The 23,306-nt window shown below is 34.1% G+C and overlaps 1 protein-coding gene and 1 long non-coding RNA gene across 2 annotated transcripts in view; one reads left to right on the top strand and one right to left on the bottom strand.

Annotated features, from left to right (window-relative positions):
* The window catches only part of ADAM2 (ADAM metallopeptidase domain 2), a 154,126-nt gene extending 138,539 nt beyond the window's left edge, over positions 1 to 15,587 (top strand). The window contains exons 17-20 of the mRNA XM_036118916.2: positions 9,547 to 9,624; positions 9,863 to 9,992; positions 13,856 to 14,015; positions 15,554 to 15,587. Coding sequence (XP_035974809.2) covers positions 9,547 to 9,624; positions 9,863 to 9,992; positions 13,856 to 14,015; positions 15,554 to 15,587 — 402 coding nt within the window. The remainder of the gene's footprint in view (positions 1 to 9,546; positions 9,625 to 9,862; positions 9,993 to 13,855; positions 14,016 to 15,553) is intronic.
* The window catches only part of LOC118552474 (uncharacterized), a 32,223-nt gene continuing 20,401 nt past the window's right edge, over positions 11,485 to 23,306 (bottom strand). Inside the window, exons 2-3 of the long non-coding RNA XR_004925557.2 lie at positions 19,365 to 19,571; positions 11,485 to 11,599 (exon numbers count right to left, since the gene is read on the bottom strand). This is a non-coding gene — a long non-coding RNA (uncharacterized LOC118552474). The remainder of the gene's footprint in view (positions 11,600 to 19,364; positions 19,572 to 23,306) is intronic.

The raw sequence follows: 23,306 nt of genomic DNA, 5'->3' as shown, positions 1-23,306 counted from the left end.
GACTCTGGGATCATGACCTGAGCCAAAGGCAGACACTTAACCAACTGAGCCACCCAGGTGCCCCCATCTAGTGTATTTTTAATTTCAGTTATTGAGTTCTTCATCTCTGATTTTTTTTAATGTTTTCTATCTCTTTGTTAAGGGTCTCACTGATGTCCTCCACTCTTTTTTCAAGTCCAATAAGTATCTTTATGACCATTAATTTAAAATTTCTTTCAGACATATTACTTTTCTCCATTTCATTTAGGTGTCTTGCGTGATTTTGTCCTTTTCTTTCATTTGGGACATATTCCTCTGTCTCCTCATTTTGTCTACCTCTTTGTGTCTGTTTCTATGTGTTAGGAAGGGAAGCTATGTGTCCTGCTCTAGAAAGTAGAGGCTTTATGAAGAAGAGGTCCTATAGTGTCCTGCAATGCAATGTCCCCTGTTTATCAGAACTTGGTGCATCAAGGGTATCTCCTAGGTTCATTTTATGCACCCACCCTACTATTATGGCTGAGCTGCTTTTGCCTTCAGGGCAATCACCTGCTTTAGTTCTCTTTGCCTGTTATGGGCAGGATTTGGTCCCTGTGCAGTTAGGGGGCCAATTTGGGGTTACCTTGGGCTTGAGTTGGGTCAGACCAAGAGTTTCTCAGAGACGTGTTAGCACCAAACTGCAGGACACTTTCCCTGTGTTGTCCCCTGAGAAGCTTTGTGGATAGGGCCTGCAGTCAGACTGGGGCTGTAATGGAATTGGGATGTGTGGTTATCTTCCTCTTTCCCCAGAGCAGGAGTCACTTTGGAGTGGCACTGGCCCCTGTTGGGACAACTTGCATATTGCCAGGCTTGTGGTACCACTTTGGATGGGCACTGGTCATTGGCATATTGGAGGGGGCAGGTTTGAAGGAGAACTTAGGGGCAGGGTGTGTGGTGTTAGCAAGGTTTATGTGGGGCTGCTATTGGAGGAAAACTGAGATAAGACCTGGCGGGAAAGAGCATGTCTGCAGGAGAATGCAGGGGCAGGGTGACCTGTTAGCAAACTAGCAAACTAGCACTGTTTCCCACAGGTCTGTGTATCTAGGTTGTGGGGCAGAGGAGGGAAATGGTGCCTACCAGCTCCGTTGTTCCTGGAGAAGTCTCTGAAAGATCCTTCCCTCCCAGCTCAGGCTCTGAGATTAGTAAATAAATCTCCCTCTTGTATACCCCAGGTGTTTTTTTTATTATTTTAATTTTTTAATTAACATATAACTTATTATTTGTTTCAGGGGTACAGGTCTGTGATTCATCAGTCTTACACAATTCACAGTGCTCACCATAGCACATAACCTCCCCAATGTCCGTCACCCAGCTACCCCATCCCTCCCAGCAACCCTCAATTTGTTTCCTGAGATTAAGAGTCTCTTATGGTTTGTCTCCCTCTCCAGTTTCATCTTGTTTCATTTTTCCCTCCCTTCCCCTATGATCCTCTGTCTTGTTTCTCAAATTCCTCATATCAGTGAGATATGATAGTTGTCTTTCTCTGATTGACTTATTTCGCTTAGCATAATATCCTCTAGTTCCATCCACATTGTTGCAAATGGCAAGATTTCATTGTTTTTTTTTTTTGATGGCTGCATAATATTCCATTGTATATATATATACCACATCTTCTTTATCCATTCATCTGTTGATAGACATCTTGGCTCTTTCCATACTTTGGCTACTGTGGACATTGCTGCTATAAACATTAGGGTGCAAGTACCCCTTCAGATCACTACATTTGTATCTTCGTACCCCAGATGTTTTTAAAACTGCTTTCTATGTTCCATCTCCATGGGGTTGTTTGTTGTGCTATCTCTTTAAGGACAAGGACTCAAATTTCCTCTTACCTTCCTGGCTCTCCCAGAGCCAATCCCAGTGATTTTTAAACTTCCAAGTGTTAAGCCCCACTGATTGATCGTAAACTCTTGTGAAATTATGCCCTCTGTTTTTCAAAGCCGAATGTTGTCGGATCTTGTCTTTCCCATGTGAATTCCCCTTGACTGAGCTTTTTAGTGTGAGAGTCTGTTTCTCTCCTCTCTCCACACCTGAGATGTCTCTCCCTCCTGTGGTCAGTCTCACAGGTCTGTTTCTCCTGATCATATCTCTGCCCTTCATACCCTCTCTGAGATGGTCTCTTCTCTACAGTTGGCTGTGGAGAATCTGTTCTGCCAGTCTTTGGGTCATTTTTTGGGTTATTTACACTGATGTGGATGTTATCTAGTTGTAGCCATGGGACGAGGTACATTTAGGATTCTCCTACTCTTCCATCTTCCCTGGAAGTATAGCTGTGTGTTTTTTACAGATAGTCCTTACTATATTGAGGGAATTTTCTTCTACTCCTAATTTGTTAGATTTTTTTATAATGAAAAGGTTCAATTTTGTCAAATAATTTTTCTGCTTCAATGGAGATGGTTGTGTGTTATTTTTTCCCTTTACTCCTTTAATGTGGTGTATTACATTGATTTTTGTATGTTGAATCATTGTCATATTTCATGAATTATTCCCACTTGGTCATGACATACAATTTTTAAAAGTATCTGTTGAATTCTGTTTACTTGTTTGTTGAGGACATTCTATTAATATTCATAATCAATATTTGTTTATAATTTTCCATTATTATAGTGTCCTTAGTTCTTGTATTAGGGTAATTCTGGCCTCATAGAATGCATCTGGGTGTGTGCCCTCTTGTTATATTTATTGGAAGAGTTTGAGAAAGTTTGATTTAACTCTTCTGTAAATATTTGGTAAAGTTCACCAGTGAAGGCATCTGGTCCAGGAAGTTTCTTTGTTTCAAGGGTTATGATTACTGATTTAATCTCTTTATGGTTTACAGATCTAGTCAGACTTTCTATTTCTTTGTGATTCAGTGTTGGTAGATGGGGTGTTCCTAAACATTTTTTCATTTTATTAGCTTATCCAAATGTTGGCTCTCAGTTTTTCATCTTATAAAGCTTGTTATTTCTGTAGAATTGATAGCAATGTCCCCAATTTCATTTGCAATTTAATTATTTGAATATTCTTTCTTTATTTTAGTCATTCTAGGTAAAAGTTTTTTCAATTTTGTTGGTATATAATTTTTTATTCTCGATTTTTTCCTTTTTTTTTTTGTTTCTGTTCTAATCTTTATTATTTTCTTCCTTCTGCTACCTTTGGGTTTGTTTGTTTTTTTATTTATTGATCGATGCTGCAAGTTTAAGTTGTTGATTTAAAATACTTCCTTTTTAAGATATTGTTTTATAGTTAAAAATTACTGTCAGCAGCATTTTCCTGCATCTCATAAATCTGGTGTATTGTGTTTTTGTTTTCATTTGTTTGAGAATATTTTCTAATTTCCTTTGTGTCTTTTTGTTGACCAATTTTTTATTTAATATGTGATAATTTCCACATATTTGTCAATTTTCCGGTGTTCCTTCTACTTTTAATTTGTAGTTTCACTTTAATCAGAAAACATACTTTGTATGATTTCAAATTTCTAAATTTATTAAGAATTTTTTGTGACTAAAATGTGGACTAATATATGCAATGTCCATATGCAGTTGAGACAAATGTGTATTTTGCTGTTGTCAGGCAACATTCTATATATGTCTATTGGGTCTAATTGGTATATAGTGTTGTTTAAATCCTCTATTTTCTTATTGATCTTCTGTCCCATTCTTTTCAAAGGTGGGGTATTGAAGGCTATTATTGTAGAACCTGTCTATATCTCCCAGCAATTCTGTCTGTTCGTGTCATATATTTTGGAGCTTTGATGTTTGGTACATACATGTTTATAATTTGTATGTTTTCTGGTAAATGGATCACTTATTAATCTAGAATATACTTTTATTTTTCTTGTAATGGTAGTTGATTTAAGATCTATTTTGTCTGATATTATTACAGCCATTTCCATTCCCTTTTGTTACTATTTACATGGAATGTATTTTTCCATCCTTTCAATATCAACATATTTGTGTCATTGGCTATCAAGTGAGTTTCTTGCAGAGAGAGTCTCTTTTAGCATATGGTTGAGCAATGTTATCCATTCTGCCAATCCATGGTATTTGATTGGGAAATTTAATCCATTAACATTAATGTAATTACTGATAGAGAAGGACTTACTTTTGCCATCTTATTATTTGTTTTTTATTTTATTTCCTGTAGCTTTTTTGTACCTCATTTCCCCATTACCACTTTCAGTTTTGTTTAGTTCATGTTTTGTAGTGACACATTTTTTTTTTTAAAGATTTTATTTATTTATTTGACAGGAGAGAGATAGCGAGAGCAGGAACACAAGCAGGGGGAATGGGAGAGGGAGAAGCAGGCTTCTTGCCGAGCAGGGAGCCCGATGCAGGACTCGATCCCAGGACCCTGGGATCATGACCTGAGCCGAAGGCAGACGCTTAACAACTGAGCCACCTAGGCGCCCTTTGTAGTGACACATTTTGATTCTCTTCTCATTTTCTTTTGTGTGTATTCTATAGATATTTTCTTTGTGGTTACCATGGGATTACATGTAACTTCCTAAACTTATAACAATCTAATTTGAATTGATACCAAATTAACTTCAAGTACACACAAACCTCCACTCTTGTACAGCTCTGCCTTCCACACTTGTTTTTGATGTCAAAAATTACATTTTATATAGTGTGTATCTATTAACATAGATTTATAATTATTTAATTTTGTGCGTTTATCTTTTAAATCTCACAGAAATTTTCAAAATTGAGTTATAAGTGAAAATTACAATAATACAAATCTTTATACTTTCACCATTTATTTAACTTTACCAGAGATCTTTATTTCTCTATATAAACTCTAGTTACAGACTAGCAACCTTTTATTTATCCTGAAGGATTCCCTTTAGTATTTTTTTGTCAGCTAGGTCTTAATGGTATTAAATTCCCTCAATTTTTAAAAATTTGTTCCTTTTTAATCTGAAAATGTATTAATTTCCCCATCAAATTCAGGACAGTTTTGTTGGATATAGAATTCTCAGTTGTCAGGGCTTTTTTTTTTTCCATTTAGTAATTCCAACATATCAGCACACTACCTTCTGGCCTCAAAGGTTTTTACTGAAGAATCTGCTGTATTCTTGTTAAGGATCCCTTGTACATGGTGATTCATTTTTCATTTGCTGTTTTTAAAATTCTCTTTTTTCATTGTCATTTGAGTTTGATTGTAATGTGTTTTGGTGTGAGTCTGTTTGCATTTGTCTTATTGGAATTCATTGGTCTCCTAAGATTTGTAGATCCATGTTATTCTTCAAACATGGGGCATTTTCAGCCATCATTTCTTCAAATAATCTCCCTGCCCCCCCCTTTTTTTTCCTCATCTACTTCATGATCTCCCATAATATGTATTTTGATTTGCCTGATGGTATTTCATAAGTCCCTTTGGCTTTGTTCATTTTTCTTTGTCCTATTTTTCTTTCTGCATCTAAGATTCCAAAATTTAAAATGCCCTATCTTCAAATCACTGATTCTTTCTTCTGTAAACCAAAATTTGTTGTTGAACCCATAGAGTGAATTTTTAAATTTAGTTGTTATATGTTTCAGCATATAATTTTTGGGTTGCTATTTATAATTGCTATCTCTGTTGATATTCTCTTTTTGTTCATATATAATTTTTCTGATTTTCTTTCATTCTTAATCCGAGTTTTTATTTAGCTTTTCAGCATATTTAGCATGGTTATTTTATTTTATTTTTTGAGAGAGAGAGAGAGACTGCAAGTGGTGGGGAAAGGCAGAGGGAGAGGGAGAGAGAGAGAGAATTTTAAGCAAGCTCCACTCTGAATGTGGAGCCCTATGTAGGGCTTAATCTCACAACCCTGAAATTATGACCTGAGCCTAAATCAAGAGTCAGATGCTTAACCAACTCAGCCACCCAGGGACCCCTGTAATATGGTTATTTAAAAATAACATTCTTCCTTGGAATGGGGCATGTTTTCCTGTTTCTTTTTCTACCTTTTGATTTTTTGTTGAAATTGGACATTTGAAAAAACAGACACTTCTAGTGTTTGCAGACTGGCTCTGTGCTGGGGCAGTTGGGTGTGCTCTGAGCCTTGGGATCACCTTGAGGAGTAAGAAAGCTTGTGTTCTCAGAACTTTTGTGATTATGCATCTTTCCTGGGCCTCCCTGTGGCTTTCTTGATTTCTCACATACATGGATGCTTTCAAATGTCTTATTTTTCCAAATAATCTCATGCCAGCCTCTCCCTGGGGCTTTAGATGGTCTATTGTATGTCTTTACCCATAATCTTTTGCCCCAGGTGTCTGTCTGCAACTCCTTGAAACTTTCCTGAGCAGTGTTCATTGCTTCTCCCTATATGAGATTCAAGTTAGGTGAAACAGAGACCAGTCCTTCAGGCAGCTCCCAGGCAAATAATAATATTGAAAATAAGATTTTTTCTGCTCCCTTCAGTTCAAGGGAAATAATTGTGAACTCAGTAGTTTCCTTCTCCAGACAAAGACTGTGCTATGCCGGGGAAGGAGTGGGGCAAATTTGATAAAAAATGCCACACATTTTTCTACCATTTTGAATGTGGCTATTTCTTGATTGGGCATTTTCTCGGTTGCTGTAGACCATTGACTTTCTAGAGTTCCAATTGGTTATTTTAGCCAGGTTTTCTTTTTCTTTCTTTCTTTCTTTCTTTCTTTCTTTCTTTCTTTCTTTCTTTCTTTCTTTCTTTCTTTCTTTCTTCTTTTTCTTCTAGTTCTTCTTCTAGTTCTCCTCCTCCTCCTCCTTCTTCTCCTTCTTCTCCTTCTTCTTCTTCTTCTCCTTCTTCTTCTTCTTCTTCTTCTTCTTCTTCTTCTTCTTCTTCTTCTTCTTCTTCTTCTTCTTCAAAATATCTCCAATGGAGAACAAGAACTTGGGACTTCTTAGTGCACCATTTTATTGATGCCACTCTCCAGATTATTTTTTCAGTATTTGGTAAAATCTTCTTGTCATTCTGTCTCTGGTGTAGGGTAAACACGATCATTTAAAGCCTATGTGCTTGGTCACTCATGGCCAGTGAAGGAATACTGGCTTTAATTTTTGGTTAGTTTTGTGGAATCACATTGTCTCATATTTTGTGAACCTAAAAATAATTTTTACTTTGTCTCTGGTACAGCCATGTGTTCTTTTTAAAGAATATGTGTACATAATTCATTTTATTCCTTATTTTAATTTCTCTATACAAGAAGATTTCTACAGAATCTAATTCTACCATAGTGAAAGGAATAAGAAGCTGCATCATTTGTCTTATCTCCAGCCAAATTTTTAAAGATATGTTTCAAAGACTTTGATGAAGAACCATTGTTTTCTTTATATTGTTATTATATGGTGATAAATAACTTCTGTGGTTTTGTAGCTAGCTTCCCACTTTTGATAGTGTTTTCCCCTAGCCTTTCTGTATTGCACAACAGAAATAATCATGTTCAAGCAAGAGAAAACAAAATCCATTGCACAAACAGAATACTCATAATACCAACAATCTCTTCTCAACTTTTTCTCTCTGGTTCATAGAATTTATTTAATGGCTCTGAGAGTTAAGTTTATCTTCTTCTGGACAACAGCTCTGCAAATTATATATTTAACTTCTCTGTCAAGTGCTAGCTAGATGTTAAGACATCATTTTAACAGAACACATATATTTCTAACTATAGCAACACTGGTCTATATCTAGAGCTAGAACTTTTATACCATTACCACAACCCCTCAGAATAACCTGGCCATGTATTTATCATCAGTATATTTCCTTCTTAGTCTTAAACAGACGTATGGGTTGCCAAAGTTATCAAACACCTTTAATGATATATTTTTCCATATATAGTAATGTTTAGCAAAACTTATTTGAGCAGACTCATTCTCTGGCTTTAACAATTAGTATATTATGGGAGCGCCTCGGTGGCTCAGTCAGTTAAACATCTGACTCTTGGTTTCAGCTCAGGTCATGATTTCAGAATCATGAGATTGGCCCCACCTTGGGCTCTACACTGAGTGTGGAGTCTTGTCCCTCTCTCTCCCTCTCTGCCCTTTCTCCTGCTCTCTCTCTCTCTAAAACAAACAAATAAATAAAATCTTAAAAAATAGTATATGATGATCATATATTTTTAAGAGGAAATAATCCCAAAGAAATATTGACAATATTATTTAGAGAACATTTTTATAAAAACAATATATCCAATTACATGTTCTTTGGTTTACCATGTCACTCAGAGCTTTTCCATGAGGGCAGTAAATTTTTAATTTTTTAAAAAAAATATGAAGCATAGTTGAAAGAAGTGGGAAGAAGTTTCAAAAAATAATTTCTATACTTTGAGCTTTCTGCTTAACTTTCCTTACCTCATTTGGTTGTACCACCACCAAGTGTTAGATAAGCCAGAAACCTTGGTGTCACTGATCTGTGTTTTTTTTTCATCCTCCATATAAAATCCATAATTATAATTCAGTGGATTAAACTTCTAAACTATATTTCAAATACAACCATGGATCTTCCTTACACCACAGTCACTCAGTTTCACTATATGGTTATCATTTTCCTCTACTACTATAATGGTATCTTAATTCGTCTGTACATTTTCTCTTGCCCTTTCAATCCTCTTTTCTAAAACCTACTTTTATCAATTTTCCATCTTCCAATAAAATCTCTAAATACAACCAATTGCTTGTAAGTTATAGGCTGACTTTCTGCTTAAGAGTGTAGGGCCCCACACAATTCTGCCATAACAATTTTTATCACATCACATCTGGCCTTTTTACTTGTGTATTTCTATATCTTTCATTGCAATATGAAAAATATGAGATTTTTTTTAGTTCACTGGTGTGTTTTCAGGGCAGGCACATTATAGGACTCAATTAGTGAATTAATGATTGAATTGTTCTTCTCTGTGTAGCAGCTATGCTGCTGCCAATATTTCTCAAATTCCTATACTATCTTTCAGTGTAGAGTCATTTTAAATATTATTTCTTTTCCTATAAGTACTTTTTCTTTCATTTCTATTCTTTTTTAAGGATTTATTTACTTATTTGTTTATTTTAGGGGGAGGGACAGAGGGAGAGAGAAATTCAAGCAGACTCCACACTGAGCATGAATCTTGATGCAGGGCTTGATATCACAACCTTGAGATCAAACCTGAGCTGAAACCAAGAGTCAGACACTTAACCAACTGTGCTACTTAGGCACCCCTCATTTCTATTCTTGACTAAGTCCTGTCCAACATCCAGACTTGATAAGAAGGTTAAAACTGTTCTCACATATCAGATAAATTCCCTGTACTTTATTCTTTCATTAAACTTTATTATAGTATTTGTGACATGTTTATCTTCACTTTTATTTATTTCATGTCTGTACCTTTTATCCCAGTATAAGAAGGGAAGATACTTTTGTTGTTTTCTTTACTATCAGATAATCAGAGTCCCATCTAGTGCTGGAAACATAGTAACACTATAAATTAATCACTTAGTGTATTAACACTTATTGCTAAATGGATATCTCTTATGTCAGAATAATATAGAATTCTTTTAGTGAAATGTAAAATACAGATGTTATTTCAGTTAATTTATTTTGGCTTACTTTCATTTTAGGTTTGCAGGAATAAAGAATGTGTAGATGCTGCATACTTGAATTATGATTGTACTCCAAGAAAATGCAATCAACAGGGTGTAAGTACCAGTAATATGATGTGAGGATAGAAATCATTGAGAATAATCCTACAAAGCAAGCACATAACAACACACACACACACACACACACACACACACACACACACACACATTTATATACTCATAAAACACATAAGAAGATTTGCCTTATTTGACCTAAGTATTATTTTAAAATTCTACTGGAACACAAATAGTTATAGCTACCTATCTCATAAGGTGATATTTCTCCTGGTTTCAGATATGCAATAATAAAAAGAACTGTCATTGTAACCCCTCATATTTACCTCCTAATTGCCAAACTAGTGATGATGCATGGATTGGTGGGAGTATTGACAGTGGCAATTTTCCACCTGTAGCTGGCTTAGCCAGTTCTGGTAAGTATTAATAGCAAATTGAAAACATAACTAAAACAATATTTTAATTTATTAAATTTAATAAAATAAATAACCTTTTATTTATTTGTCTATCAATCTATATTTAGATTATGTATGGGCATCAAATAATAAGACATATAAAGCTAGTTTATGTTTTACTGTAGAGAGTAATATAATATATGTAATATATATTATAAATAAGATATATCAGTAAAGGCCCAGGCAGTAAAATAGAAATCACTTTAGTCTTTCACACAGAAGGAAATCAATATAAGGCATCAGCTAACACATAATGGCAGAGTTGAAAGCCAATCAGAGAATCTTGAGGCAACACAGGCATCCACTACCACTTCTTAGGTCTAGAAGGACAATGAAAAGAGGTGGTATTACTAGAACCAGAATCTGAGGCACCTTCATGACCTGACCTGTATGGTCAGGGCTACATAACAGGATCTAAATCATAGGGAGAGGTACTGACCAGCATGAGGTGGAGGCATAGAGCATATGCAGCCACTATGGGAGATGCTGCAGAGGCAAGGGGATAAATACAATGAATATTTCATTATTCTGACCCTCCAAATGTTATCCAATTATTCCTATTGGCCAAATATAACTAGACATCCAAAGTAGCTTCCTACAATTTTTTGTCCAAAGAGTGATGGGTTTTGCTTAGGGCCAGACTTTATATAAAAACCTAAATTTATGATAACTAAAGCAGATTTTGAGCACACATATATCATTTCAAGTTGACCTTAGTGATGTAATTGATCAATAAAATGTATAGAAGTGAGATTCTGACTGAGTCTTTTAGAATACTAATTCTTGCAACTCCTATTATTGGAACACTCATTCTGTTGAAAATCGTCTTCCTTATTTGAAATTTGAATACACTGAGACACAAAATACAAATTCCCAAATTCATGACACACAAAATGAACAAAATTAAATGATTGTTTTAAATTACTATATTTGGGGATGCCTAGGTAGCTCAGTCTGCCTTTGGCTCAGGTCATGATCAAGTCCGCATAGGGTTCCTTGCTCAGTGGGAGCCTGCTTCTCCCTCTGCCTACTTCTCCCTCTGTCTGCCACTCCCCCTGCTTGTGCGCTCTCTCTCTGACAAATAAATAAAATCTTAAAAATATAAATTACTACATTTGGGAGAAGTTTCCTGCACATCTTACATCTCTCTCTCTCTCTCTCTCATATATATATATATGAAAACATTTTTGTTTGTGTGTATTCTATTCTATATATATAATAGAAAACAACTTGGTAATCAGATGGTATATTTATATAAAAAGAATCTAAGATGTGGCATTAGCTTTGGAACTGAATGGTGCACAGAAGGTAGAAAGACCTCTAAGAAATTGTTGAAGGCTTTTAGTATATTGTTGAAATTGTCTTGAGAATACTGTTGGTGAGCAATCCAAAGACAGCTTAAAAACATGTTATTAAAAGTTGGAGAAATAAGGACATTTATTATGAAGTGGTAAATTGTCATCACTGCTGCCGGTGGTAATGTGGAAAATAGAATTCGTTGGTTCTTGTCAGCAAGATTTCCAGGTAGATTGTAAAGATTTCCAGTAGGTGATTTAAGTAACCTATGATAAAACATGAGAAGACAGAAATAATTAATGAAAAATATTTCAGTTCTCAAGTAAAATGTAGATCAAATACAAAAGACAGGATTTGGGGGTTTGGGGGTTTCATTTTTGTTTAGTTTGAAAATAAAACATTCTTATCCCTAGACTCTCTTCCAGCAAAACATTCTTATTGTAAAAAATGGTTAAAAACTAAATTTGAGCTATTGAACAATAAAATTTGACCTCAGTTAAAAATTAAATCAAGCATGTGACTGTAAGACCCTTTTTTAAAAAAAACCTCAGAAAAGTAGTGATGCATTTTATACATCTTAATCTATGCAAAAGGTCTTCTAAGTGTTGTAGTAGAATGCTTCTAAAATCTCTCAAACAATAAGGCTATGAAGAATCTTAAATCAGTTATCCCATAGCAGCCTCACCAAGGTCCAGTATAGAAAAAGGCTTATCTCAAAATGATTTGTGGACATGGTCTTTGATTAATGGGGTGTATTTTTTATTTGACACACAATAAACCCACACATTTTAAAGGAATTGTATCAACTCAACTAAAAGTAATCAAGATAGTACATAAGCTATTTGAGTCCCAATTATGTATGGGCAAGAAGCAAGGCTGATAAAGCTATTCAGTTGTAAAAAATGACTATTCCTTTTGGAAAAAGATATAGATAGATAGATGATATAGATATAATGAAATATTACTCAGCCATAAAAAAGGATGAAATCTTGTAATTTGCAATGATGTGGATGGAGGATGGAGCTAGAGTGTGTAATACTAAGTGAAATAAATTAGAGAAAGACAAATACCATATGATTTACTCATATGTTGAATTTAAGAAACAAAACAGATGAACATAGGGGAAGGGGGAAAAATAGAAGAAGGCAAACCCTAAGAGACTCTTTTTTTTTTTTTTTAAGAGATTCTTAACTATAGAGCAAAAACTGAGGGTTTGCTGGAGGAAGGTGCATGGGGGATGGTCTAAATGGGTGATGGGTATTTAGGATGGCACTTGTGTTGAGCACTGGCTATTATATGTAATTGATGAATCACAAAATTCTACTCCTGAAACCACTATTACACTCTATGTTAACTAACTAAACTTTAAGTAAAAACTTGAAACAAACAAACAAAAACAAAAGTCAGTAATATTGCTATATAATAGCAGCAGTAAAAGGAAATCAACTTAAATTAGTACCATTTACAATACTATTAAAATATAAATTTTAGGAATAAATTTAACAAAGTATGTCTAATACTTTTACACTGAAACTAAAACAGAAATGCAAACAGATGTTAAACAAAAATAAGTGGAGAAATATGGCATAATTACCTATTAGAAGGTTTATTATTGCTAAGATGTCAATTGTAACAAAATTTATAGATTAAAAAACCCAATCATAAAAGCATGTAACTTTTTATATATTAACAACTTGATTCTAAAATATTTGTAAAAGTGCTCAGAATAGCCAAAAAAAAACAAAAAACAAAAAACCTGAAAAAGAACAACAAAGAAGGACGTCTTAGCCCACTTGCTTTATATTGAATTTACTATATTATAGATTTAGCATATAGTTACATTAATGAAGACAGTGTGGCACTGGTAAATATACCCATTGTTATATGGTTAATCAATTTTTCAAGAAAAATACAGATATTTCGATGAAGGAGGAAAATCAGTTCAAAACATTGTACTGTAACAATTGAATATCCAAATAAAATCAAATGACCCTTAAAATCTCAACTTACTTAACAGTTTATATGAAGTAAATCGTAAATCTGAACATATAAATTAAAACTATATATCTTCTTGAAAGAAGCAGAGAAATTTCCACATGACCTTGGAATAAGCAATAATTTCTTAGATAAGACATGAAAATACATATCAATGCAATCAATGAAAGGTACTTTGGACCTCATGAAAATTTTACAACATGTACAGTATTTCTTACTAAAAATAGGGTATTGAGAAAAATCATTCTTTACAGGGGTCACACTTTCTTTTCATCTATATTATCAAACTGTCCTGAAAAGAAACTATGAAATAAAGGTCCTCAATAACAAAGCAAAGGACTATTATGGAAGTTAGAAATATTTTGGAGGGTACTTATGCTGTAACTTATCTACTTCATTTAAAAACATGTGAATTATAAAATTATAAAAGTTAAAAATTTTTATGCTGATAGTCATATTAAAATGTAGAAATGTCTTTATTATATTCCTGGTAATTGCTTTTAAATCATTGATGTTTTCTCTCCTAGAAAGAAGCTACATTGAGAATGTTTACCATTCCAAACCTACAAGATGGCCATTTTTCTTACTCATTCCTTTTATTATTATTCTCTGTGTACTGATTATCACACTGGTAAAAGTTTATTTCCAAAGAAAAAAATGGAGAACTGAGGAGTATACAAGCGATGAGTATATTGATTTCATATTTAAGATTCATTACTTTTATAATTTGTTGGCATATATATGACTTATTAATAAATAACATTATCATGATGTAACTAATAATTCAGAATTAAAATTTATATTTATATTAAAATATAATACTCAATATATGAATAATTAGTATAATGTATAACAAACAGAATTTTTTCAAAAGTCAGCAATTTTAATCTTTATAACAACTTGAACTCTGTTGGGGTAAAATTAAGTGGAAATGATTTCTAGTTAATGTTTATCTACCTCCTTTTATTTTTTATCTTAATTATTAAATATGTATAAACATTATTACTTTATTCTTTAATATTTATATATTTCAAAGTATTTTTTGAATATTATTTTATTAAAAGAAAGCAGAGAAATCTAAAAAATATTCTTTTAGGCAGTTAAATAACTTAAGCAACTAGAGGTAGAGAAGATTAAAAGTTAATAAATAATAGACTGAAAAATATAGATTATAGTCAAACTAATCTTCAGAAAAAAATAAAATAAATAGTTTTTCATTAAAAAACCTTAGAAGCATTGGGGCACCTGGGTGGCTCAGTCATTAAGCGTCTGCCTTCAGCTCAGGTTATGATCCCAGCCTCCTGGGATCAAGGCCCGCATAGGGCTCTCTGCTCAGGGGAAGCCTGCTTCTCCCTCTCCCACTCCCACAACTTGTGTTCCCTCTCTGGTTGTGTCTCTCTCTGTCAAATAAATAAATAAAATCTTTAAAAAAAAACAAAAACAAAACCAGGAAGCCTGCTTCTCCCTCTCCCACTCCCCACCACTTCTGTTCCCTCTCTCGCTGTGTCTCTCTCTGTCAAAAAAATAAATAAATCTTTAAAAAATAAAAAACAAAAACCAAACAAAAAAACCTTAGAAGCATCTGAAAATATGCTTCAGAAATAAAAATAATATTAAAATTGGTTTACTTTTCTTCAGGGAAATTGCTATAAAATAATTTCTGCTTTTGAATTTTATATCTGTGCTATTCATTTTATTTAACATAAAGTAAATTTATTAAAATATTTAAAGTTGATAAGATAATATCAGTTAAGAGGGAATACATTTCATAGAAATGTTTTGAAAAGTTTATGTAAAATTGCTGAAATAATATGAGTGTGTGAAATAGTTAACATAATTCAACATTAAAGGAATATTCGTATGTTGGATGACTTTATTGTGGAAAAACTGATATCAAATATCTTTGAGGGAAAAAGCTAGTAAAATTAATAGAAATGAATATGGCAGAAGATGAATCACAAGAAAGGTTAAATCTATTTAGCTAATGTTATGAATATGAAAATTATGAAATCATTTTTAGGTAAACATATTACTGTGTTTTTTCTCATGTTAGTCTTGATTACTAGTTGAGAGGTGTTCTCAGCGGCAAGATATTCTCAAGTAGTGGCTGGTCTCAGATCCTAAATAGGAAGTCAAAGCTGTTTCAATATTGATAGTGTATACAGAGTTTTGTAGAACAAAGAAAATATAATTTTAAGTGATTATATTTATTTTGAAACATATAGGCAACTTGAAAGTGAGAGTGGACCTAAAGAGTAGCCAGGAAAACAGAATCCATCATATCACAGTGAGTATAAAATAGTTTAAGGATGAAAGGGAGAGACAGAGAAATAGCAAAAATTTAATGTATTAGATAAATGTAAATAATATATTTATTAATGATGGCAGTCATATAGCTGCATATAATAAAATTGAGCTGGAAAATATTTTTCAATATTGCAAACTAGATCATAGGCACAGTAAACTATAAATGACTTTTCAATTTGCCATTTAAAAACTTCTCTACAGTGTAATCTTTTAAATTTTTTCTAATAATGTTTAATCCTTTACATTTGTTTGTTCAGAAGTTGGTTAAAAATAAATTATGTGATAGAACTCTTATAATTAGAGTAACCTCATGCTATTTGTTGAATTTGCCATTTTTAATTTGATTGGTCAAACAGGTAACTTTTTCCCCTTTTATTTATTCTTCCAGAGTAATTATCTTCGATGGACAGGAAAAATGGAAAAAACAAAACAAAAACAAAACAAAACTACATGCAATGCCTGATTGTCTGGGATTCAAAACCTGCATATTACGATTATGATAGACAAGAAAAGATAGAAGATTTCTAATATAACATAAATATAATATACATTTATATTTATATATAAAATTCCACAGATGAATTATTTGTAAGAAATACATGCTTATGAGTTTTTATATTACATATCTCTTATTTGTAAAGTTATCTAATACTAATTGTTAGTATGCACTAACTCTGTTATCAGTAGGCATGAGATAAAGAAATTTTATAATATAATAAATATAATACCATGATTAAAGCTCACTGTTATATTTTAAATTGCAATGCCAGGTAGTTATGTTATAGTCAGATCTGTTACCAATCAAAAAACAATGATCCTAAGATTTGGAAAAAATTCTCAATTATATGCTGCCCACAAAAGACACAACTCAGTTATGTAAAGGTTCAAGGTAAAGGATGGAAAGATATATGCTATGGAACTTTGTACAAAAACTTTATACAAAAAAAAAGCTTGATAGACTTTAACACTGAAAGCATTCATAGAGATAAAAATATATCATAATGCAAGGGGTTATTCTTTTTTTAAAGATTTTATTTATTTGAGAGAGAGAGCTCATGAGCAGGGGTGAGGGGCAGAAGGAGAGGGAGAAGGCTCCCTGCAGCAGGGAGCCTGACAGACTTGATTCCAGGACCATGGGACCATGACCTGAGCTGAAGGCAGATGCTTAACCGACTGAGCCACCCAGGTGCCCACAAAGGGTTATTCTTAAAAGAATATAATATAAATATAATATGAAAATTATATTATATAAATATAATATAAAAATAATACAAATGCATTAGTCAGGTTCTCCAAAGAAACAGAACCAATAGGATATCAATGATTGATAATTAGATGATAGAGAGAGATATGATAGGTGATAGATAAATGAGAAGATTTGTTATGGGAATTGGCTCACATGTTTATGGGGACCAAGAAGTCTCATGATCTGCCATGTGGAAGCTGGAGAGCCAGGAAAGCTGGTGGTGTAATTTAGTATGGATCTAAAGCCCTGAGGCTTGGAAAGCCAATGGTGTGAGTTAAGGTTTGAGTTCAAAATCTGAGAACCAGGAGTTCCAATGGGTGTCCAAGGGCAGGAGAAGTTAGATGTCTTAGCTCAAGTAGAGAGCAGATTCATCTTTTCTCCACCTTTTTTTTTTTTTTTTAATCTATTTAAGTCCTCAACAGATGGATAATGCCTACTCCCATTGGTGAGGGTAAATCACAATCTTCTGATTAAAATACTAATCTCTTCCAGAGACACACTCACAGACACAATGAGAAATAATGATTTATCAGATTTCTGGTGATCCATAAGTTGACATATAAAATTAGCCATCACAATCTACCCCTGCTCAACTTGCACTCATACACTTATTCTTCAAATAAATGTCATAACTCTGTTTAATGTGTTATAAGTATCCTGCATACAAACAAAAATGCATTAATCCCTTCCCCAGAAAAGGAAATAAAATCCTTAAGTGATGTTTACTCTTCTCCTGATATCCTTTAACTTAAATACTATGATGTAAAATCAATAATACTTAAAATACTGATATAAATTCAGGGAATAAGAGAGGAAAGAAAGCTACTTGCTCAAGATATGTATATATACACACAAATGTATTTATAACAAAATGAGGAAATACTCATGACATTACAGTCCTCATTTTTGTAACTGGTCATATTGCTGTAGCTGGTATTTGCAACTACTTTCTACTACCCATTCTGTTTTCCTTGTGACCTGAGCAAGCACCTGGGCTGGTTTGGTGATCCAAACCTTCACTTCTGAAGGGTCTGGACCATTAGTAGTCCTGTCATTTTAGTTTTCTATTGACTTTAATTACAGGGCATGGTAATACTAAGAGACATCCTAAAATATCTTCCAATTTCCTTCTCAAGGAATCATTGTTGTATTTTCTGATGAAAGCATTCCTCCCTCTGGGACTAAGAGCTCTAGGCCAACACACCATAAAGTCAGAAGCAAAAATTTTGCTGGTGGCTCACTTGGGGTAAGAATAAGTGGTTCCACTCTTATTTCCACCCTTCAATTCCTAGGCCCATGAATCCTGGTTATGTGAGAAATAGCACCATATATTGAACACTGATTCAGAGCATATACAGTCTTCTAGAGAACTTTGTCCCAGCCCCAAAAGATAATGCCACCTAGATGTTACTGTAATTGAGTGTTCAAAAGGCCATTCTACCATTCTATCAAGCCAACTGCTTTAGGAAAGTGGAGAACCAGTGAATTCCATGAGCCCGGGATCATTGCCACACTTCTTTTTCTCTGAAGTTAGTTCCTTGACCAGAAGAAGTGCTGAGTAGAATAACATAATAGTAGGTATGGCATTCTATAAGTTCATGGAGGATAGTTTTGGCAGAATCATTGCATGTAGGGAAGGCAAATCAAAATCCAGAGCAAGTGTTTGTTCCAATAAGGAAAAGCATTTTTTCTTCCATGATGGAAGTGGTCCAATATAATCAACCTGCCACCAGGTATCTGGCTGATCATCCTAGGAAATGGTGCCACACCTGGGGCTCAGCATTGCCTTGTGCTGCTGGCAGATTAGGCATTTAGCAATGACTGTAACCATTTGGGTTTGATGAGTGGAAGTCCATGTTGCTGAGCCATATCATAACCTCCATCTCTGCTACTATGACCCCTTTGTTCATGAGTCCTTTGTATAAGGACAGGTGTGACTAGGTAAATAGGCTGACTAGTATCTACAGAATAAGTCATCCTCTCCAACTGATTATTAAAATCTTCCTCTGTTGAGGTACCCCCCCCCTTTTTTTTCCCATTCAGAGAGGTCTATCCACATATTTTTTCCCCAGATTTGTCACCAATTTTCCATTCATGTTCCTTCCAAGTCACTGAAAATCCAAGCAAACCATTGGCTACAGCCCATGAATCAATATATAATTACATGTTTAGCTATTTCTCCTTCTAAGCAAAGTTCACAACCAAGTACAGTGCCTGAAGTTCTTTCCCCTTAGGAGGGTTTCCTTTTACTACTGTCCTTCAGAAAGTCCAAGAGAAAGGCTGTAGTGCTGCAACTCTCTACTTTCTGGTGGTTCTTGCATACTGTGCAGAATTATCTGTAAATTAGGCCCAAGTCTTCTCTTCTTCTGTCAACTGATGGTAAGGAAATCCCTATAAGGCCATAAGTGCAAGCTGGGAGAGGAAAGGTGGTGTAGCAGGAGAGGGAACCATGGGCATTTAGGTCACTTCTTCATGTAACTTACCTCTGCTTTCAGGCCTGCTTGGGCCTGATCACATATTTACCATTTCCATTTGATGATGGAGTGCTTCTGTGCATGCTTAGTTTTATGGCTTGGTGGATCAGAAAACACCCAGCTCATGATAGGTAGCTGAGGTTATATGGTAACTTGGTGGCCCATGGTCAAGCACTCAGTCTCCACAAAGACCCAGTAGCAGGCCAAGGGTTATTTCTGAAAATGAAAGCAGTGCTATAGATTATGGCAGGGCCTTCCTCCAAAATCCTAAAGACCTGCACTGTGATACATTTATGGGGCCTGCCAAAGGCTCCAAATAACATCCCTATATGCCACTGACACTTCAGGGATACACATACACACACACACACAGATTATACTATATAAATATACTATATTCCAGAAAAAAATGCATGATATAGAGACCTTGCTTAGAGGGAATCTAAACCATCTGAAAACATTAAGGAAAAATTAAAAACTAGCCTATTAAATTTTAAAAAAGTAATCAAAGGTAATAATACAGAAAGAAGCAAAAATGAATGAGAAAAATATACAATATGGAGAATAAGCAAAGCCAAATTTATTTCTTTGAAAAGACTAATAAAATTAACCTTTCAAAATATGATCAAGGTAAAGAAAAATTTTGGAGATGAAAATTATCAATATGAGGAATAAAAAGGCACACACAATCACTACAAATAACAGATTTAAATATTTACATAAAGTAGAATTATTTTTATAAAAAGATTTTTTAAAAGTGACCTAAGATGAATTTAAATATCTACATAGAAGTATAGTTAATAAAGCAATCATAATCATAATTAAAAGACGTTTCATAAAATCCTAGGTCTTTATGTCTTCCTTATTAAAATCTAGCAAATGCTTAAGATAAACCATCAGTCTTAAACACACCAATTCCTTTCAGAAGCCAGAAAAATGGATAAAAACACAGCAAGGACTGTTCAATGTTAAGAACATGGGAAATCTTGTATTATGCTACAACATGGATGAAACTTGAAAACATTATGCTAAGTGAAATAAGCCAGTCACATAAAGACAAATATGCACAATTCCACATTTGTATAAAGTATCTAAAGTAGTCAAACCCTTAGAAAGAGAAATTAAATCTCTGAATTTTCTTTGGTTAGGTTTATTTCTAGGCATCTTATGGCTTTTGGTGAAATTGTAAATGGTATTGATTCCTTGATTTCTCTTTCTGTTGCTTTATTATTGGTGTATAGAAATGCAACAGATTTCTGTATGTTGATTTTGTATCCTGTTACTTTACTGAATTTGGGCATCAGTTCTAGCAATTTTTTGGTGGTTCTATATAGAATCTAGTAGTTTTCTGGGTTTTCTATATACAGTATCATGTGGTCTGCAAATAGTGAGTGTTGGATTTCTTCTTTGTTGATTTGGATGCTTCTTATTTCCTTTTGTCTGATTGCTGAGGCTAGGATCTAGTAATACGTTAAGTAACGGGTGAAAGTGGACATCCCTGTCTTGTTCCTGACCAAAGAGGAAAAATTTTCTGTTTTTCCCCAATAAGGATGATATTAACTGTGGGCTTTTCATATATGACCTTTATTATGTTGAGGTATGTTTCCTCAAAACATACTTTGTTGACGGTTTTTACCAAGAATAGATGTACTTTGTCAAATGCTTTTTCTGCATCTATTGAGAGGATCATATGGTTCTTATCCTTTCTTTTATTAATGTGGTATATCATGTTTATTGATTTGCAAATATTGAACCACCCTTGCAACCCAGGAATAAATCCCATTTGATTGTGAATGATTCCCTTAATATGTTGTTGGATTTGATTTGCTAGTATTTTGTTGAGAATTTTTGCATCCATGTTCATCAGGAATATTAGCCTGTAGTTCACTTTTCTAGTGGAGCCTTTGGTTTTCAATTAGAGTAATGGGGGCTTCATACAATGAGGTTGGAAGTTTTCCTTCTAGTTCTATTTTTTGGAACAGTTTGAGAAGAATAGGTATCAATTCTTCTTTAAATATTTGGTAGAATTCCCCTGGGCAGCTATCTGGCCTTGGACTTTTGTTTGTTGGGAGGTTTTTGAATATTAATTCAATTTCTTTGCTGGTTATCTATCTGTTCAAGTTTTCACTTTCTTCCTGTTTCAGTTTTGATAGTTTGTATGTTTCTAGGAATTTATCCATTTCTTCCAAATTTTCCAATAATTTGGCATAAAATTTTTCATAATATTCTCTTATAATTGTTTACATTTCTGTGGTGTTGGTTACTTCTTTCTCATTTATGACTTTATTTACATGGGTCCTCTCTCTCTCTCTTTTGATAAGTCTGGCTAGGGGTGTATCAATTAATTTTTTCAAAGAACCAGCTCCTGGTTTCATTGATCTCTTCTGTTTTTTTTTTTTTTTTTGTCTTGTTTTATTTTGTTTTGTTTCTACATCATTTATTGCTTCTCCAATCTTTAGCTTCATTTGTTGTCTTTTATCTAGCTTCTTTAGGTGTAAAATTTGGTTGTTTATTTGAAAATTTTCTTGCTTCTTGAGGTAAGTGTGTATTGTTATATACTTCCCTCTTATGACTGCTTTTACTACATCCCAAAGGTTGTGGACCATCATGCTTTCATTATCATTTGTCTCCATGTATTTTTTAATTTATTCTTATTTATTTATATTCTGGCTGACCCATTCATTCTTTAGTAAGATGTTCTTTAACCTCCACATATTTGTGCTCTTTCTAAATTTTTTCTTGTGGTTGACTTGAAGTTTTATAGTGTTGTGTTTGGAAAATATGTATGGTATTATCTCAATCCTTTTGTACTTGTTGAGGACTGATTTGTGACCTAGTATATGAGATCTGAACTGTGAAAACTATAAAACATTGATGAAAGAAATTGAAGATGACACAAAGAAATTGAAAACCATTCCCTGCTCATAGATTGGAAGAACAAATATTGTTAAAATATGTATATTACCCTAAGCAATCTACACATTTAATGTCATTCCTATCAAAATACCAACAGTATTTTTTACAGAGCTAGATCAATCTTTTTTTTTAAGATTTTATTTATTTGAGAGAGAACATGAGAGAGAGCAGAGAGCACAAGTAGGCAGAGGAGAAGGAGAAGCAGACTCTCCACTTAACAGAGAACCTGATGTGGGGCTCATCCCAGGACCCTGAGATCATGACCTGAGCCGAAGGCAGATGCTTAACTGACTGAGCCATCCAGCCACCCCTAGATCAGACAATCTTAAAATTTGTGTGGAACCACAAAAGACCCTGAATAGCCAAAGCAATATTGAAGAATAAAAGCAATGCTGGAGGCATCACAATTCAAGACTTCAAGTAATATTACCAAGTTATAGTGATCAAAACAGTATGGTACTGGCACAAAAACGGGCATATAAATCAATGGAACAGACTAGAAAATCCAGAAATGAACCCACTACTATATAGCAAATTAATCTTTGACAATGAAGGAAAGAATATCCAGTGGGACAAAAACAGTCTCAACAAATGGTGTTGGGGAAATTGATAGTGACATGCAAAAGAATGAAACTGGGCCACTTTCTTACACCATACACAAAGATAAATTCAAAATGGATTAAAGATCTGACTGTGAGACATGAAACTATAAAAATCCTAGAGGAGAACATAGGCAGCAAGCTCTTTGACATATGCTGTAGCAACTTCTATGTATGTCTGCCAAAGCAAGGGAAACACAAGCAAAAATAAATTATTAGAACTTCAAAATAGGGGCGCCTGGGTGGCTCAGTCGTTAAGCGTCTGCCTTCAGCTCAGGTCATGATCCCAGGGTCCTGGGATCGAGCCCCGCATCGGGCTCCCTGCTCCACGGGAAGCCTGCTTCTCCCTCTCCCACTTCCCCTGCTTGTGTTCCTTCTCTCGCTGTGTCTCTCTCTCTGTCAAATAAATAAATAAAATCTTTAAAAAAAAAAAAAA

Source organism: Halichoerus grypus, chromosome 3 (genome assembly GCF_964656455.1).
Source record: "Halichoerus grypus chromosome 3, mHalGry1.hap1.1, whole genome shotgun sequence".
In the NCBI taxonomy this organism is placed as follows: Eukaryota; Metazoa; Chordata; class Mammalia; order Carnivora; family Phocidae; genus Halichoerus; species Halichoerus grypus.
Note: the sequence above shows the minus strand (reverse complement) of the source record. Positions and strands in the feature narration are given on the sequence as shown.